This window comes from Cherax quadricarinatus, chromosome 91 (assembly GCF_038502225.1).
Source record: "Cherax quadricarinatus isolate ZL_2023a chromosome 91, ASM3850222v1, whole genome shotgun sequence".
Taxonomy (NCBI): domain Eukaryota; kingdom Metazoa; phylum Arthropoda; class Malacostraca; order Decapoda; family Parastacidae; genus Cherax; species Cherax quadricarinatus.
The window spans coordinates 5296099-5316819 of record NC_091382.1 but is presented as its reverse complement, the minus strand read 5'-3'; the positions used below and the strand labels follow the sequence as shown (position 1 = coordinate 5316819).

Here is a 20721-nt window from a genome sequence, read left to right as displayed (position 1 = left end):
GTGGGTCTGGCGTGAACCAGAGCAAGTGCCCCATAGTCAACGAGGGAGCGTATTGCCTGGATGTAGAACCTCATGACCTTGAGGCTGGCTCCAACCCTAGGGTTGGCCATGGCACTCAGTGCCCTGACCCTCTGCAGAGCCCTCTCTTTGATGTGGTGCACATGTTTCTGGAAGGTGAGGTGCCTTTCAATGTAGATGCTGAGGTACCTGTAACTGTGAACCCAGTCCAGGTCGATGCCCAGGACCCGCAGCCCCTGACTGGGTACCCTGGTGCGAAGGATCGTGGCTTTGGATTTTGCCGCAGATATCTTGAGCCTCAAGTGACGGCAAGTGGAAGCCAGCAGATCGAGGTCCTTCTGGGCACGCTGCAAAAGCCGGTGCTTCCTAGGTACGACAAGTGCCAGGTCATCGGCATAGCTGAGGAGGAAGGTGCCTCTGGAGAAAGGCAGGCGCACCAGCGGGTGCATCAGTACATTGAACAGGGTGGGACTAAGCACCCCACCCTTTGGAGTGCCGTTGTCCAGGGTCTTGAGAGAAGAGGCATGCCCCTGGAAGCGTACCCGGGCCCACCTGTCCTGGAGATAGGAACGAAGCCATGAAAGCAACCTGCCTTTAAACCCCCTGCGGGCCAAGAGTGAGGATGGCAGGTGCACTGGCTAGCTCAAAAGCTTTCTCGAGGTCAAGAAAGACAACAATGTGGGCTTGGGCGTCCAACTCAATGCCGGCCAGTAAAGTGGTAAGGCTTTCGAATGTGCCCACTCCTCTGGTGAAGCCATAAAGGTGTTTATGAGGAGAGCCAAGCTTCCACCTCAGGTGCTCCAACACCATCCTTTCAGACACCTTCGAGATGCAACTGGTGAGGGAGATGGGTCTCACACTGCCAGGATTCCCAGGCTTAGGAATCGTATGATGTCAGCCTCCTTCCATACGACAGGGAGTTTGCCAGCTCGCCAATTCCGGTTGACGACCCCCAGGACAGCTGCATGTCCAGAATGCCCAGACCAAGTGATCATGCTATAGGTGAGACCATCATGCCCCTGTGCAGTGTCCCAATGAGATGTGAAGGCTGCCTGGAGCTCCTGGTCGGTGAAGTCTTCATCCATGATGTCCTTAGCCTGGCATGCCGCTTGGATCACCATCATCCTTCTAGGAAGGAGGGTGGCTTGGAGGTCCTGGAGATCCTGAGGCAATTGAGCCATGGCCGCTCAGGAGGTGAAAAGGTCCACCAGACATTCTGCCTCCGTTGCGGGGTCTGGGTGCACTCGAGCCACAATGCGATGCTGCCCAGTGCCAATCGTAACTTGGTCCAAATCTCAGATAAGGCGGAGGAGTAGCTGAGGGAGGCACACCACTCGAACCATTTAGCCTGCCGGACCCTGTGTGAGACATGGCGTGCATGCCGCATCACTTCCCTCAGCAGACGCATGGACTCAACCATGGGATTACGCCTGTGCATCTTGCGTACGACGTTGATCCGGTGGTTCTGCTCCCTGATGTCCTCATTGTAAAACCACCAGTCACGTTTATATGACCCTCCGCCTGTAATCTTAGGTATGGCTGCCTCAGCTGCACATGTGAAGGCCACCTGCAAGCTTTGAGCCGCCTCATCTGGGTCTTCTGGAAGAGGAGACTCTGCCCACCAGTGCTCGATGACCTCCTGGAAGCACTGCCAGTCGGCCCTCTTTAGATTCCATCTGGGGGTAGGTGTGGGGAGCGGGCACCGCTGGACCATCAGCGTGGTGACCACTGCAAAGTGATCACTGGTGAGAAGGGGGTGGACCTCCCATCTTGCACTATAGAGCAACCGCCTAGAGATGAGTGTGACGTCCAACCTACCACCGTAGTGATGGGTTAGCTCACCATTGTTGAGGAGGGCGATCTCAGGGACCTCCTCCAGCACAGCCGCAAGGTGCCTCCCAGCTGCGTTGGTAGGAGAGACAGAAGAAAGTATTGGGTGGTGGGTATTGACATCCCCAGCCACAACAAGACCCTCCCGGGGGGCGAGTGCTGCCACCTCTGAAATGTCAAGGGTGTACCGAGAGCTTCTGTAAATGTTGTAAACCACGAGAGGTCCATCCGGCAGGTGTAGGGTGACAGCCTGAACCTCTATGCCCTCCCCACAGTTGATGGGGTCAGTGAAGATTGAATGAGGGATAGTGGTCCTGACGCAGATCACGGTGCCCCTGCCAGTCCCTTCCAGGCGCTGAAGGTAAGCCGAGAATCCCGAGATACGTGGCTGCATTTGATGTGACGAATTGGTAAGTGTCTCCTGGAACAGGAAGACATCAACCTCATTCTGAACTGCAGCTTCAATCACTAAGTGAATTTTCCGCTGCAGCCCACAAATGTTCCGCTGGAGGATCTTCAAGGGCCGCAGAGGTGGCCCTCTGATTCCATCTCTGCCTGGGACTCGTCGTCCGTTGTTGGCGACTCCGGGGCCTCCTCCATCACGGACTGGAAGGACTCCTGGATGATGGCTTGAAGTTCCATTGAGTCCTTCCTGTCCAGTAGGACCACGCCCAGCATCCATGACAGGAGCTGTCTGCAGGTGCCCGTCCTCCGCCGACGGCAGCAGGCGACAGAGGAGTGCTGAGATGACCCCTATGGTTTTCTTCAGTCGATCGGGAAATGATTCGACCATTACCTCTGCAGGCATTGAGCTGGACGACCCGTCGAGTTGGGGCTGGGTCACTGGGTATGTCTGGGTGGCTGTTGACACTGCAGCAGCATAAGCTGGGTGCACCCTGGGTCCGGCCTGAGTGACCATGGGCTTCCGGGTCCCCCGGCGGGGAACCTCTGCCTGACTCTGGCCGCTCTCAGTAGGGGCCTGCCCTTTGGAAGAGGCCTCCTGGCGAGATGGCAAGGAATGTTGGTGCCCAGCTGGGACCTGCTGGGCAGTGTTCCTGGCCTGTGGCTGTTTTTCCCATTGATTCTGTCTTCTTGGCCACCTTGCCATCTGACCCCTCAGTTGACCGCGCTGCAGCAAGCCAGTGCCTACCCCCTGATGCCACTGCTGGGAACCCAGTGCCAGGAACTCGCTGGTATTGCCCTCCTGCGGTATCCGGGGAACTGCGGTTGGAGCCCATACCGACTGTTGCTGGGTGGTTCCAAAGCTGGGTGGCGTTGGGGCTTGTGGGTCGTTCCGATGACAAACCTGCTGCTAGTGCTGCACCATCACAGGACAGCTCCAGTTCCAGGCATGGTGCCTCTTTGAGCAGTTGGCACACTTGGGCTCCGGCCGAAGGGCTTTGCCGGTCTGCTGTTTGAGGATGGCAATGCAGTCCTTCGAGTCGTGTGCCTTGCTGCACTGCACACACCACACTTCATCTCTCGCTGGCAGGTGGCTGCAATATAATTAAGCCCCTGACAGTTGAAGCATTGTACTGGGCCCGACAGGTATGGTCGGGTCTTGAATCTTCCCCAGACCCCAAGGTCCAGGTGCGTGGGAAGTGGACCCTTGTGGTGGATCAGCACCTGGCGGGTGGGCACCTTGTTCACCGTTGCAGTGAGTCGCTCCGCCTTGACAGTATTGTGCACTTCCAAAATTGGGTCCAGTGGGAGGGGCACAGGGACGTGTAAGAGCACCCCCTTGTACACCTCCGAAGCAACCAGTTCCACCATGCTGGGATGTGTCACAACCAGCCCCTTCAACTCCTCGTAAGAATCCTCGTCCCGAGGAATGACCAGAACCTCGTTTCTGAGAGTGAACTCGCAGCGGAACTTGAGGCGGGGTAGACCTTCCAGATACCTTACAAACCCGTAATCGGGAACCTTGAATTTGTTGAAGGCCCTGGTTGCTTGTACCCGAGCTGAGCGGGAATTCCTCCTTCCACGTGGAGTCAGCCAGTTCCCATCCGCTGTGGAGGCCGACCCAACTGGGGTAGGGACCTGGCTCCATACTTGCCAGTTGAGGAGCTACAGCCTCCTGGCTTCCTTCCACGACCCCTATGGCCATCTGGGGGTGCAAGTCTCCTTGGGTAGCAGCTGCCGACGGATCTAGTGGCAGATTGGCAGATACAGTAGTCTCCACTGCATCCTTGGCCTTCTTGGTGGGGGCTCCCACCTGCCCCACGTCGTCCTCTAACTCGTCCTCGTATTCCAATGAACGTTTAGGCCGCTCTCCTGGGTCTGTCATGGTGACTGTAGGTGTAGGGACAGAGCCAGCAGCGGATCTGCTGCCTGTGACCTCACAGCCGCCCACACTGGGTGCAGAGCTGTGAGGCTCAGTGCCCCAGTCGGGGCCCGTAGCCACCCACACGTGGCTCACTGCTCTGGAGCACTGAACACAGTCCAAGGATCACTAGAAAGGTCACTAGTATGTGTGTAAACTAACACAGATATATATTCCAAGCGAACACAACACACTCTCTGTCCTCCGATCTCCTTTCCATATGGCTCTGTCTTCTTGTGTTGTGACGTAGTGACGCTCCCGCATTACTTTCAGATCAGATCAGAGGACTCACAGGTTAGGACCCACGAGGGGACTAGACCCAACTGCTCGCATTACTTTTTATTTATTATTATTATTATTAAATATTCGCCGGTATTCTCCCGGCCCGGGCCTTTTCCAAGTGGTGGCCCGACCTTGGCTCCCTCTTTAGGGAGTGTCTGAGACCTAAGTCTCCCATGGGAGGAGGCACAAGTACCTCCTCATCTTTGGGACCAACTGTCCCCAGGCCTAGCCACAAGCTAGGCCTCTCTGGTCTGTCATCCCCGCCCCAAGGGGGCTAATGGGAATGACAGTCTTATGAGCTAAAAGCTCGGGCTCAGGCAGCTACCCTACCCTAGAAGGGTTAGGTATGGTGTCGATCGCATTACTTTTTTTTTTTTTTTTTTTTTTTTTTTGTTTTTTTTTTAGATTAGCCGGTATTCTCCCGGCCCGGGCCTTTTCCAAGTGGTGGCCCGGCCTTGGCTCCCTCTTTAGGGAGTGTCTGAGACCTAAGTCTCCCATGGGAGGAGGCACAAGTACCTCCTCATCTTTGGGACCAACTGTCCCCAGGCCTAGCCACAAGCTAGGCCTCTCTGGTCTGCCAACCCCGCCCCAAGGGGGCAAATGCGAATGACAGCCTTATGAGCTAAAGGCTCGGGCTCAGGCACCTACCCTACCCTAGAAGGGTTAGGCATGGTGTCGATGTTTTTTTTTTTTTTTTGTAAATTATATATTGTATTTAAGACCAGATGTAGTCACGACAAACACCTTTGAGGGTAAAAGTGGCATAACATCCACTAAAATGTCGCAACGAGTATGTCAAATCTGCTTTAAGGAGGAGGAAAAAAAAGACCAATTGTGAGCAAAACGTGCTACAGAGGGTGAAATGTGCCATATTGAGATGCCTTCCCCTTCAACTGTCTTGAGATAAGAGTAATGCAGATAAAATCATTTAATGACGTGAGAGAATGAGAAGTGGAAATGCGTTAATTAGTCAAGCTTTCCCAGGCGCCCTTAACTCAACTCATTAACGTCTTATTAATTGAGCAAATGAATTTACCTGAATAATAATAATAATAATAATAATTATTATTATTAGGGAGAGAGGTGTATACACAAATAACCCGCACATAAAAGAGGAGCTTACGACGACGTTTCGGTCCGACTTGGACCATTGACGGACCGAAACGTCGTCGTAAGCTTCTCTCTTTTATGTGCGGGTTATTTGTGTATCGTTCCAGTCACGGTATTGTGCCTTTTTGTTATTTAGGGAGAGAGGTGTTATCTTACCTGTACTGTGTTTCCTGACAAATCTTATACCTACCTACCTTACCTGTAGTAATTAATGTTGTATGACCTTAGTGGGCTTAGTGCATAGTTATGATTAATAATTATAATTATTATATTATTTACCTGTATTAATAGGAAAGCACTAGTATAATTATTATATTATATACCTGTATTAATAGGAAAGCACTAGTAGAGTTACCATGATCTGAGATCACGGAGATGCCGCCACGAGATGACTCAAAATTTACCACCTGGAATAAAAACAATAGCTAGATTATTATTATTATTATTATTATTATTATTATTATTATTATTATTATTATTATTATTATTATTTTATTATTATTATTATTATTATTATTATTATTATTATATTCACCTGTGAAATACTAATCCTGAATATATATATATATATATATATATATATATATATATATATATATATATATATATATATGTGTGTGTGTGTGTGTGTGTGTGTGTGTGTGTGTGTGTGTGTGTGTGTGTGTGTGTGTGTGTGTATCACGCTACAATAATCACGAACAAGCGATACAAGATGCAAAACAGCCACAGGGGGAATTGAATGATAGTTCTAGGCCTTTCGTGTTGCAATCAACACATCAGGAGTTTGCAATGTTGCAGAAATGAGTAGGAAGTCAAAGCTCAATAGTTCAGGAGAATGCAGAAATGTTCCTCTGAACTCACCCGCCTGGACTTCCTACTCATTTCTGTAACAGAGCAAGTTCCTGATGATGTGTTGACTGCAAGACGAAAGGCCCAGAGCTATCATTCAGCTCCCTGTAGTTGTTTTCCATATAAACACTCACCTTATCATTGTGGTACCAGAATATATAAGCTGGAGTCTCAGTGCCATGTCTTATGATACAAGTGAGGTTGATAGTGGAGCCTTTATCCACATGGATGTCTGGAGCACCAATAATCTCTGCCTGAGGCTCTGCTACACATGAAATAATGTTATTTTCTCATACAACTTGGCATGTAAATACATGGGAGAGACATTAGAAGATCAAGTGACTTGTTATGGATGTTATTTACGGGAAATATGGATATACTGACGTATAATAACCTCCCTTACTCAAAAAAATGGATATACGGACGCATAATAACGTTCCTTACTCAAAAAAATGGATATACTGATGTATAATGACCTTCCTTACTCAAAAATAGGGATATACTGACGTATAATAACCTTCCTTACTAAAAAAATGGATATACTGACGTATAATAACCTTCCTTACTCAAACAAATGGATATACTGACGTATAATAACCTTCCTTACTCAAACAAATGGATATACTGACGTATAATAACCTTCCTTACTCAAAAAAATGGATATACTGACGTATAATAACCTTTCTTACTCAAAAAATGGATATACTGACGTATAATAACCTTCCTTACTCAAAAAAATGGATATACTGACGTATAATAACCTCCTTTACTCAAAAAATGGATATACTGACGTATAATAACCTCCTTTACTCAAAAAATGGGCATACTGACGTATAATAACCTCCCTTACTCAAAAAATAATGACCCTAATAAAAGAATATTAAGTATATGAAAATTGCATAAGAGACAGTGGAAGATCCTGTGATTTGTTATATATGTTATTTACGGGAGAAAATATACGTATTCGCGAAATAACTTTCCCATCTCAAAAAATGATGACCATAAAAACAATATTAAATGCCCTAGGGATGGTCCGAAAAAAAATTTTGGTGGGTACAAGTTTGTAGAAGATCATAAAACGCGTCGTAAATTAAAACTTCTTAACCGTTTCAATGTATATATTCTGAAAGTTTAGTTTAATCCTTTCATTGGGAATTAAAGTAATCCTGACTGTGGTATATGGATGAGTTACTCTTAATGACCCTCATGGTGGATTCTCAATTTTTAATCCAAAATTTGAAACTAATATACAAAATTATATTTTTTATGTTTGTAAGAATTTTAACGAATATTAAAATATAAATTAAATGTTTACAAGGATTTGAGGAATTTTTACTTATATAAGAAAAATTTACATAGTATTTTGAAGTCATTTTATTAAAAATAATTATTTTTTATAAAGCAATTATAAATACGGACGAATTTTTTACTACTCTCCAGATGACCTTTGACCAGTTACTAGCCAACCCAGCATTTCGACCTAAGATTACAAGACTACAGATCGTTTCCATCCAAAAAATGCACAACATAAGGAATGCCTCCTTCACGAAAGAAACGAAGTAACTCCAGACACACATATAAAAGACACCTGACAAATCAAGAAGCTTGCCTCCCTTGACCACTCCTCCAGCTCCTGCCAGCCGCCAATCAACATCAAGATGCAGCAAATTTTCGTCCAGCAAGTTGCAGTCGGGGCCTGCAGAGCTCCTGTTGTATCTACATCGTCTTTTGTTATCGTTATTGTGGCTTAGCAGTTGGGTCTAGTCCTGACACTTCTCTCTTCGACTCAAGACATTCCTCTCCCCGTCTATTCTTCGCACTATCCCCACTTGCCCCTCGCCCCTCGTGGGTACTTACCTGTGAGTCCGATCCGATCCGATCCGAATTTTTTAATTATTACGAATACTTTATTAATAAATTTTTGAGATATAAATCCAATAGAATTTATTTCATATTTTTAGACTTCACAGAATTCCAGGAAAGCTACATTTTGTTTTCACGGCTTAAAAAAAATTCCACTTGGAATGGCGAAGGGAAGGAAGGTAGTAATAAAGAGAAGAAGGGCACATAGATAAAAGAATGGACGTATGGCTAAAGATAGATAATAGTATATACATGTATTCGTCCTCTTAGAGAATATAAATCATAATGTGGATGGAATAAGATATAACTCACCCATAATTTGGTTGTTAAAAGTAGACGTTTCGGTCCATACTGGGTCATTATAATTAGTTTAATAATTGTTTAGATATGACCGAAATGTCATCTAACTTCCATTTAGTTTAATCGTGAATCCGTCCATTTTTACGAGTCAAAAACCTATTCAGGCATATAATGAAATCTACAAACACACAGAAACTGCTCATGGTTCAGAGAGAGCGACACAGTAGCGACCAGTGAAGAGGCGGGGCCAGGAGCTATGAATCGACCCCTGCAACCACAACTAGGTGAGTACAACTCGGCATGTTTTTGTTGCTGTCTGTAAAGATCTATGACAGCTTAAGTGACCACTGCTGTGACCCATGTCCGGTAATCCATACGAGTGAGTCCGACACCGGGACTCGCATGTCCACTTGTGAAGACGGTCATAAACAACTGAGGGAGGACTCCAGAAGGAATCCACTGCCTTGAAGAGGTTTCCACGACATAAGATGTGCATCAAAAGGTTTAAGTAGCAAAGAGACGCGTGTTTTATTGCGGAGGATATCATGACCTCCTGAGTATTATTGTCAGGCAAGACCATGAGAAACTGCGAGGCAGAAAGTGATACAACAGACACTAGGCTATTGTTTAATATACTGTAGAAGATTACTGGTTTCCAGACTCTGAGGTTGGTCCTGAAACATGAATTATTTCAGCCCATTCTTCTCAGCAAACGTAGTTTTTATACTTCCTGGAAAGAGTTCCTTACAGAGGTCGCCTCATATCTTCTTGTTCAACCATGGGTTTCCTTCGTAACTTAACGTCTGAGACGATTTCCTTCAATTTTTTTCCGTGTATTATAACTAGGGAAAAGTTCATACAGTTATCGGGATGTGTGACCAGCAGTAACAGCCTGGTTGATCAGGCTCTGATCAACCGCGAGGACTGGTTATGGACCGGGCCGTGGGGGCGTTGTCCCCCGAAAGACCCTCCAGGTATACATGTGCCACCAGATCAATTTTATTTCCACTGTTCCTAGTCCACCTATTAGCGGGCAGTGTGAGTTCCACTTAACTAGATTTGTAAACAAAATGGGATATTAAAACAAGAGGCTTCGGATTATAATACTTCCTGGTCCTCTTAAGAGGTTAGGTTAGGTAAGATTGGTCAAGAAACAGGACCAATGTTTCCTGACGCGGGTCTTACAGCTTTGGTCATCTGACCGAGGCCTTCAGCTGGCTTACCGGTCCACCCCCTTCAAAAATTATGGCCATTTATAACCATGTTTTTATAATTCCTCTTAAGAGTATTTGAACCTACTGATATATATATATATATATATATATATATATATATATATATATATATATATATATATATATATATATATATATATATATATATATATATATATATATATATATATATATATATATATATATGCAAAACAACCACTCTGAAAGAATAGAGAAATTCCAAGCGCTTTCGTGACTACTCACATTATCAAGGAACTATGAAAGTAAAGCATCCAAGGAAGCTATATAAGGGGTCTGGCCAGCACCTCACTATCAGATCCCACAACGGTTAAACACCTGACGCGCGCCGACCCAACTTGGATAGGTCCTTTGCACAACTCACCAACAAACTATTCTACCCAAGAAAATTTAAAAATTATTATTTGTCCAGTGTATTATTAAATTCTTCCCAAATTCTATTAATTATAAATGGATCTAATTTATATAAACCAAAGGAAATATTCATATTATTGTCAAAACTGCTTTTTATGAAACAAGATTCAATTATATTCCTGTCGACCATGGACTTGCTTGATACTACTTTCTCAACTTTTTGAAAATCAATTGGATGGTTAAAATCTCTTACATGAATAAATAGAGCATTGGAATCTTGTCCAGTTCTAATGCTATATTTATGTTGTTTTAATCTTAGTTCGAGATTTTTACCAGTTTGACCGTAATAAACTTTATCGCAAATTGGGACCCGTGCCAGGACTATGGTCTTGGCGAACATTATACATACTTTACTTTCATAGTTCCTTGATAATGTGAGTAGTCACGAAAGCGCTTGGAATTTCTCTATTCTTTCAGAGTGGTTGTTTTGCATATATATATATATATATATATATATATATATATATATATATATATATATATATATATATATATATATATATATATATATTTCCTCAGTATTGTGGTGATAATGAGATGATTAAATCTTTTATTTAAAGCAAAAATGAAAGAGAGATAAAGCTATCTCACGATCATGACCCTCCACATGCTGTATATTCCTTCAGTTGGCAGAAAGTTACCCACCAGAGAAGCTAAAATATCTAGAGAATAAATTTCCGAAAATCTTGCCAGAATGAAATGTTTCTGTAAATTTTGTGTTATGGTGAACCGTTTTGCAGTTTATAATTTTTTTTAATCACATTTTAGGGTGACTGCTGTTGCTTCTTGGGTAGTGGCGTGTTGGTGGTAGGGTGCTCATGATCCGAGGAACTGGATCTATTCTGTTGTTTTTTTCTATATTGAAGCTTACTGGCTGGCTTTCCACAGGTGTTGCATGACCCATACGGGTTTACCGTTTGTTCATTGTATGTAATAACAATAATAATTACTATTATAATAGTAACTGAAATAACAATAATAAAAATAATAATAATAATAATAATAATAATAATAATAATAATAATTATAATAATAATAATAATAATGATAATAATAATAATAATAATAATAATGATCAGCACTGTGATACTTGAAGAATATTTAAGTTTTAGAGGCAATATATCCCTGTTGGATATATTTCTCTCAGGGTATATACACTTGAGAGCTTTCTTATGGATGGTGTAGTTGATAGGCTTTCAACCCCATTAACCAACCAACAAGGTATGAAATACTTTCGTTTTGTGTCGAGAAACTAGTTGTGTGTGCAAGGTGAAGGTAGTTTGTAGAGCGAGAGGTTTGAAGCCTATCTACTGCATAACCTGGAGTTTACCTGGAGAGAGCTCCGTGGCCCGGCCTGTGACCAGGCCTCCTGGTGGATCAGAGCCTGATCAACCAGGTTGTTACTGCTGGCTGCGCGCAAACCAACATACGAGCCACAGCCCGGCTGGTCAGGTACCGACTTTAGGTGCTTGTCCAGTGCCAGCTTGAAGACTGCCAGGGGTCTGTTGGTAATCCCCCTTATGTATGCTGGGAGGCAGTTGAACAGTCTCGGGCCCCTGGCACTTATTGTATGGTCTCTTAACGTGCTAGTGACACCCCTGCTTTTCATTGGGGGGATGGTGCATCGTCTGCCAAGTCTTTTGCTTTCGTAGTGAGTGATTTTCGTGTGCAAGTTCGGTACTAGTCCCTCTAGGATTTTCCAGGTGTATATAATCATGTATCTCTCCCGCCTGCGTTCCAGGGAGTACAGGTTCAGGAACCTCAAGCGCTCCCAGTAATTGAGGTGTTTTATCTCCGTTATGCGCGCCATGAAGGTTATTAATGCTGCAAGTTACCTGTTCACCACCAGGTCAAGGATATTTTAATATCTAACATAAGGATCTAAAATAAACTCAGTATATATATATATATATATATATATATATATATATATATATATATATATATATATATATATATATATATATATATATATATATATCTCGATGAGTGTAGCCTATGTCATAAAATATATTTCAGCTTTACCAGCTATTTTTAAGCTTCAGCTTAGTACACTGGGTCGTGGAAGAACTAATACGAAGATATATTCATGAGAGCTGTGTGTGGCTGGCTCTCTCTCCTCTCTTTGTATCATGAGAGAGAAAGAGAGAGTGAGGCCTTGAGAGCTGCAACATGTCAGCCAGCAGTGTGTGGGATATCTTGTGTTTTCAAGTCATATTCACTGCTTCCTCCCTCCAAAATTTATACAGTTTTGTTTGCAGATGGCGGAATATATATATATATATATATATATATATATATATATATATATATATATATATATATATATATATATATATATATATATATATATATATGCAAAACAACCACTCTTGTTTTGCATATTTTGAAATCACCTGTTTACTGTGATCTTATTGCATATATATATATATATATATATATATATATATATATATATATATATATATATATATATATATATATATATATATATATATATATATATATATATATATAGATAGATAGATATATAGATACATATAGCTACAAATATAGATATACTCTGGGTAATAAAACTTTGTAAATACATGTGGAAACATACGCCTTTCAGTGTATATACACAGAGATTATCCATTTCTCAATGTGTGTACACAGATATTCGCTTCTCATGGTATATGCACTGGGAAACATCGATCTTCCGGAGAATACACAGAAACGTATTTTTCGTTGTATTTTCAGATATACACCACCAGGTGTATGAACACAAATATGCACCTCTGCTTGCATATACGAGGATATATATGAAAAAAATATGTGCTTCTCTATATGCTTTCATTATTAATAATTAGGCGTTACTAGTTTAAGATACTGCGTGCTTAGTTTTATCCACCACATGGTGTAATACACTAAACTACACAACACAGGGTGTAAGTTGATAAATTAGACACATGTGCAACACTCCACACAGTGGCTTCATCAGTCCTATACAAAGGAGAATGGTGAAGATAGGAAGGAGTTAAGGTAAATCAATCCCTCAGCCTGGAGGCGATGTAATCAGTCTATCAAGCTTGAAAAGATTGATGGAGGACTGGCTACCTCAAAGTCCTTCTGATCTTCACTATTCTCCTTTGTATGGACTGATGAAGCCACTGTGTGGAGAAACGTTTCCTCAATAAAGATACCCCGGTGTTGGACATGTGTCTGATTTATCAACATGCCGGTTCTCTGAACCACTTATCTACAGGGCGTAAGTTACTCACCGTAGACCTGTAGATGAACCACGTACGACCTGACGGGTTTAGTTGAAACCTGACACTCGTAGTTACCAGAATCACGGACCTGAGCATACTTGATCTTCAGAATCCAGTCTTTGGATCCGTGGGAGTTGATGACTTCGAAGCGTTCGTCAGTAGTGTAGGTGTACCGACCCACAGTCATGATGTGTAGGTCCCGTTGTCTGATCCACGACACCTGTGTTTATATTATTGACATTATTATTATTATTATTATTATTATTATTATTATTATTATTATTATTATTTTATTATTGCTATTATTATTAAGCACCTGGAAAATAAGAGTTAATCGTGTTTAACCCGAGGAAGGAGAGCAACTCCACTTCACAGGATAAAGAGCCCATGACCAGCTTCGAAGCAGCCTCACCTCAAGGAATTCTCTTTACGTAAATGCTGAAGAATAACGGAATTAACTAAGGTACTTATCATTCTATTTATTATTCAAGTCTTAGAGCACACACAATGCCCAAGACGATAGACTTAATGTGTTCCCCTTTAAGAAGATTAAACTACCGTGAAGAAGACAAAGATGACATCTTACTTGAAAGACTGAAGCAGAGTATATATGTAAATGGCTTCAGGAACAAATCCAAATATTCTTCCTTGAAGCCTTTTTATCCACTTCTCCGAGGCTATGGCCTATGAGTTGAATCCCTTGACTGTGTCTATAGTACGAGTTAAATCCCCTGACTTTATCTAGGAAGCAAATCCCGTGACTACGTCTACCACTAAGATTCAGTCAATCGCCTGTCAAGATGATTAAATCCTCCTTCTGTCACACTAGCGGGAAATTAAATTGCCCGGCTGTCAGCCCATTAGACAGCCTCAATACTAGCTCTCTAAATCTACCAAATACTGGTCCATATTGACCATATAAAAATCAGGAACGTTATAAACCTGAAGGAATTCAATTTGGCTCTAAATGGGAGAGATATATACCGCTTGGCAGCTTCAAAGAGTTACTGTCTGCCAGTATTGTTGGTATATTAATGGAGTATGTGTTCTCTAAATTGAGATTTAGAAAGGGTATATACGTATGTATTAGTTTGTCTAAGGATACAATGTGAGATGTGGTGGTTTGTTGTTTGTGACAGTGTGAGATGTGGTGGTCTGTTTGTGAGTGTGAGATGTGGTGGTCTGTTTGTGACAGTGTGAGATGTGGTGGTCTGTTTGTGAGTGTGAGATGTGGTGGTCTGTTTGTGAGTGTGAGATGTGGTGGTCTGTTTGTGACAGTGTGAGATGTGGTGGTCTGTTTGTGAGTGTGAGATGTGGTGGTCTGTTTGTGACAGTGTGAGATGTGGTGGTCTGTTTGTGACAGTGTGAGATGTGGTGGTCTGTTTGTGAGTGTGAGATGTGGTGGTCTGTTTGTGAGTGTGAGATGTGGTGGTCTGTTTGTGACAGTGTGAGATGTGGTGGTTTGTTTGTGAGTGTGAGATGTGGTGGTCTGTTTGTGACAGTGTGAGATGTGGTGGTCTGTTTGTGAGTGTGAGATGTGGTGGTCTGTTTGTGACAGTGTGAGATGTGGTGGTCTGTTTGTGAGTGTGAGATGTGGTGGTCTGTTTGTGAGTGTGAGATGTGGTGGTCTGTTTGTGGCAGTGTGAGATGTGGTGGTCTGTTTGTGAGTGTGAGATGTGGTGGTCTGTTTGTGACAGTGTGAGATGTGGTGGTCTGTTTGTGACAGTGTGAGATGTGGTGGTCTGTTTGTGAGTGTGAGATGTGGTGGTCTGTTTGTGAGTGTGAGATGTGGTGGTCTGTTTGTGACAGTGTGAGATGTGGTGGTCTGTTTGTGACAGTGTGAGACGTGGTGGTCTGTTTGTGACAGTGTGAGATGTGGTGGTCTGTTTGTGAGTGTGAGATGTGGTGGTCTGTTTGTGACAGTGTGAGATGTGGTGGTCTGTTTGTGACAGTGTGAGATGTGGTGGTCTGTTTGTGAGTGTGAGATGTGGTGGTCTGTTTGTGACAGTGTGAGATGTGGTGGTCTGTTTGTGAGTGTGAGATGTGGTGGTCTGTTTGTGAGTGTGAGATTTGGTGGTCTGTTTGTGACAGTGTGAGATATGGTGGTCTGTTGTTTGTCAGAGTAACAGACATAGAGGTCTGTTGTTTGTCACAGTAACAGACATAGTGGTCTGTTGTTTGTTGTTTGTTTCGGTCTGACAGGAGGCTTGTTGTGGAAACTTGAGATCCGTGTTGTTAGTAAAGGCAAGCATATTGTTTCAGAATTCTGATGATGTCTTCCTAACTTCTGACAAAAATATTTTCCGCCTAAGTATTACGAACGATTTCTTTTTCACGAACAACCCATAATTTCGTGACTGGAACAACTCGCAACCAGTATACAAATCACAGTGCCGTGGCTGGAACAACTCGCAACCAGTATTCAAATCACAGTGCCGTGGCTGGAACAACTCTCAACCAGTATACAAATCACAGTGCCGTGGCTGGAACAACTCGCAACCAGTATACAAATCACAGTGCCGTGGCTGGAACAACTCTCAACCAGTATACAAATCACAGTGCCGTGGCTGGAACAACTCTCAACCAGTATACAAATCACAGTGTCGTGGATGGAACAACTCTCAACCAGTATACAAATCACAGTGCCATGGCTGGAACAACTCGCAACCAGTATACAAATCACAGTGCCGTGGCTGGAACAACTCTCAACCAACATACATGTAATAATATCATATGTTCAGAAGAGCTAGCTAGGTGTCTGGATAGCTCCAGACACCTAGATAGTAATAAGTAAGTAAGTAAGTTTATTCAGGTATACACAAATACAGTTACATAGAATTATCATATATAGCAGCATATGTGTAGAGAACCTAGGATAACCCAAAAAAGTCAGACAGAGTGACTTATTTCCATTGGGGTCCTTTTACCTTATTATTATAATATGAAGGTTATAATATTTTCTTATTATTCTACAATGAAGATAACATCTTATTATCATACTAAAAAGACTATCTACTACACGAGGGTCATTAAGACTATCTACAATACGAGGGTCATTACTAGGAATATGGTAAAATTTACACGTATGTTAGCTAAAAAATAGAAAATCATTCCCCTCCCTTTCTGTAGCTACATTCATCAGACACCTTTTGGCAGTCTTCTTGAACTGGTTCATGCTATGACTGGCTTTGACATGTGCGGGTAGTCTGTTCCATTCCTTTATTGCTGTACAATAAAAGGTGTTTGAAGCCTGTCCACTGACTGTGGGTACTACAAAGTTGTGCTCTCTCCCCCTAGTACTATGATCGCTTTGGTTCCCAACCTTGACAAAATTGACAGCAAGATATTCTGGACACTGTGAGCAATTTTATAAACATGATTTAGCTTCAGTTGTTTTACTCTGTCTTCAACATTCAGCATATCCAACTGCTGTAATTCATCCTGGCCTACATGTTCTCTTGGTCCCAGCCCCAGGATGAATCTTACGATTTTGTTCTGGGTGATTTGCAGTCTATCTTTCAGTTTTTTTGTCAAGGCAGAGTACCAAGAAGAGCAAGCGTAATCCATATGGCATTGTGTAAGGGCTAGACATAGGGTCCTGCGAGCCTCAGTAGGTAGACACTGTGCCTCAGTAGGTAGACACTGTGCCTCAGTAGGTAGACACTGTGCTTGTCTATACAGGAACTTCAGTCTGGCATTCGCTTTCTTTACTACACTGTTCCCTATCAATTCTCCTGACATGCATGGGTCAAAGGGGATTCTCCTGACTAGATAGATCCAGACACCTAGATACTATCTAGATAGCTCCAGACCACTAGATACTATCTAGGTGTCTGGAGCTATGTACTCAGAAGAATTATCTGCTTCCATCTAGACTAAGAACTATATTGTATTATCGAGGTAAATCACAGCTCTCAAAGTCATAGACCAGTGGGTGAGTTTTAGTACTCACCCACTGGTCTATGTACTCACCCACTGGTCTATGTACTCACCCACTGGTCTATGCACTCACCCACTGGTCTATGCACTCACCCACTGGTCTATGCACTCACCCACTGGTCTATGCACTCACCCACTGGTCTATGCACTCACCCACTGGTCTATGTACTCACCCACTGGTCTATGTACTCACCCACTGGTCTATGTACTCACCCACTGGCCTATGCACTCACCCACTGGCCTATGTACTCACCCACTGGCCTATGCACTCACCCACTGGCCTATGTACTCACCCACTGGCCTATGCACTCACCCACTGGTCTATGGACTCACCCACTGGTCTATGGACTCACCCACTGGTCTATGCACTCACCCACTGGTCTATGGACTCACCCACTGGTCTATGTACTCACCCACTGGTCTATGGACTCACCCACTGGTCTATGGACTCACCCACTGGTCTATGCACTCACCCACTGGTCTATGTACTCACCCACTGGTCTATGTACTCACCCACTGGTCTATGTACTCACCCACTGGTCTATGGACTCACCCACTGGTCTATGGACTCACCCACTGGTCTATGTACTCACCCACTGGTCTATGTACTCACCCACTGGTCTATGTACTCACCCACTGGTCTTTGCACTCACCCACTGGCCTATGCACTCACCCACTGACCTATGCACTCACTTACTGGCCAATGCACTCACCCACTGGCCTATGCACTCACCCACTGGTCTATGCACTCACCCACTGGCCTATGCACTCACCCACTGACCTATGCACTCACTTACTGGCCAATGCACTCACCCACTGGCCTATGCACTCACCCACTGGTCTATGCACTCACCCACTGGCCTATGCACTCACCCACTGACCTATGCACTCACTTACTGGCCAATGCACTCACCCACTGGCCTATGCACTCACCCACTGACCTATGCACTCACTTACTGGCCAATGCACTCACCCACTGGCCTATGCACTCACCTACTGGCCTATGCACTCACCCACTGGACTATGCACTCACCCACTGGTCTATGCACTCACCCACTGGCCTATGCACTCACCCACTGGCCTATGCACTCACCCACTGACCTATGCACTCACTTACTGATCAATGCACTCACCCACTGGCCTATGCACTCACCTACTGGCCTATGCACTCACCCACTGGACTATGCACTCACCCACTGGACTATGCACTCACCCACTGGCCTATGCACTCACCCACTGGCCTATGCACTCACCCACTGGCCTATGCACTCACCCACTGGCCTATGCACTCACTTACTGGCCTATGCACTCACCCACTGGCCTATGTACTCACCCACTGGCCTATGCACTCACCCACTGGCCTATGCACTCACCCACTGGCCTATGCATTCACCCACTGGCCTATGCACTCACCCACTGGCCTATGCATTCACCCACTGACCTATGCACTCACCTACTGGCCTATGCACTCACCCACTGGCCTATTCACTCACCTACTGGCCTATGCACTCACCCACTGACCTATGCACTCACCCACTGGTCTATGCACTCACCCACTGTCCTATGCACTCACCTACTGGCCTATGCACTCACCCACTGTCCTATGCACTCACCCACTGGCCTATGCACTCACCCACTGGCCTATGCACTCACCAACTGGCCTATGCACTCACCCACTGGCCTATACACTCACCCACTGGCCTATGCACTCACCCACTGGTCTATGCACTCACCTACTGGCCTATGCACTCACCCACTGTCCTATGCACTCACCTACTGGCCTATGCACTCACCCACTGGCCTATGTACTCACCCACTGGCCTATGCACTCACCCACTGGTCTATGGACTCACCCACTGGTCTATGGACTCACCCACTGGTCTATGCACTCACCCACTGGTCTATGGACTCACCCACTGGTCTATGTACTCACCCACTGGTCTATGGACTCACCCACTGGTCTATGGACTCACCCACTGGTCTATGCACTCACCCACTGGTCTATGTACTCACCCACTGGTCTATGTACTCACCCACTGGTCTATGTACTCACCCACTGGTCTATGGACTCACCCACTGGTCTATGGACTCACCCACTGGTCTATGTACTCACCCACTGGTCTATGTACTCACCCACTGGTCTATGTACTCACCCACTGGTCTTTGCACTCACCCACTGGCCTATGCACTCACCCACTGACCTATGCACTCACTTACTGGCCAATGCACTCACCCACTGGCCTATGCACTCACCCACTGGTCTATGCACTCACCCACTGGCCTATGCACTCACCCACTGACCTATGCACTCACTTACTGGCCAATGCACTCACCCACTGGCCTATGCACTCACCCACTGGTCTATGCACTCACCCACTGGCCTATGCACTCACCCACTGACCTATGCACTCACTTACTGGCCAATGCACTCACCCACTGGCCTATGCACTCACCCACTGACCTATGCACTCACTTACTGGCCAATGCACTCACCCACTGGCCTATGCACTCACCTACTGGCCTATGCACTCACCCACTGGACTATGCACTCACCCACTGGTCTATGCACTCACCCACTGGCCTATGCACTCACCCACTGGCCTATGCACTCACCCACTGACCTATGCACTCACTTACTGATCAATGCACTCACCCACTGGCCTATGCACTCACCTACTGGCCTATGCACTCACCCACTGGACTATGCACTCACCCACTGGACTATGCACTCACCCACTGGCCTATGCACTCACCCACTGGCCTATGCACTCACCCACTGGCCTATGCACTCACCCACTGGCCTATGCACTCACTTACTGGCCTATGCACTCACCCACTGGCCTATGTACTCACCCACTGGCCTATGCACTCACCCACTGGCCTATGCACTCACCCACTGGCCTATGCATTCACCCACTGGCCTATGCACTCACCCACTGGCCTATGCATTCACCCACTGACCTATGCACTCACCTACTGGCCTATGCACTCACCCACTGGCCTATTCACTCACCTACTGGCCTATGCACTCACCCACTGACCTATGCACTCACCCACTGGTCTATGCACTCACCCACTGTCCTATGCACTCACCTACTGGCCTATGCACTCACCCACTGTCCTATGCACTCACCCACTGGCCTATGCACTCACCCACTGGCCTATGCACTCACCAACTGGCCTATGCACTCACCCACTGGCCTATACACTCACCCACTGGCCTATGCACTCACCCACTGGTCTATGCACTCACCTACTGGCCTATGCACTCACCCACTGTCCTATGCAC

At 44.9% G+C, this 20721-nt stretch overlaps 1 protein-coding gene across 1 annotated transcript in view; it reads right to left on the bottom strand.

The window, feature by feature from the left end:
• Positions 1–20721, bottom strand: part of LOC128704831 (uncharacterized) — a 41730-nt gene that overhangs the window by 8336 nt on the left and 12673 nt on the right. The window contains exons 3-5 of the mRNA XM_053799970.2: positions 13503–13713; positions 6547–6674; positions 5887–5970 (exon numbers count right to left, since the gene is read on the bottom strand). Coding sequence (XP_053655945.2) covers positions 5887–5970; positions 6547–6674; positions 13503–13713 — 423 coding nt within the window. The remainder of the gene's footprint in view (positions 1–5886; positions 5971–6546; positions 6675–13502; positions 13714–20721) is intronic.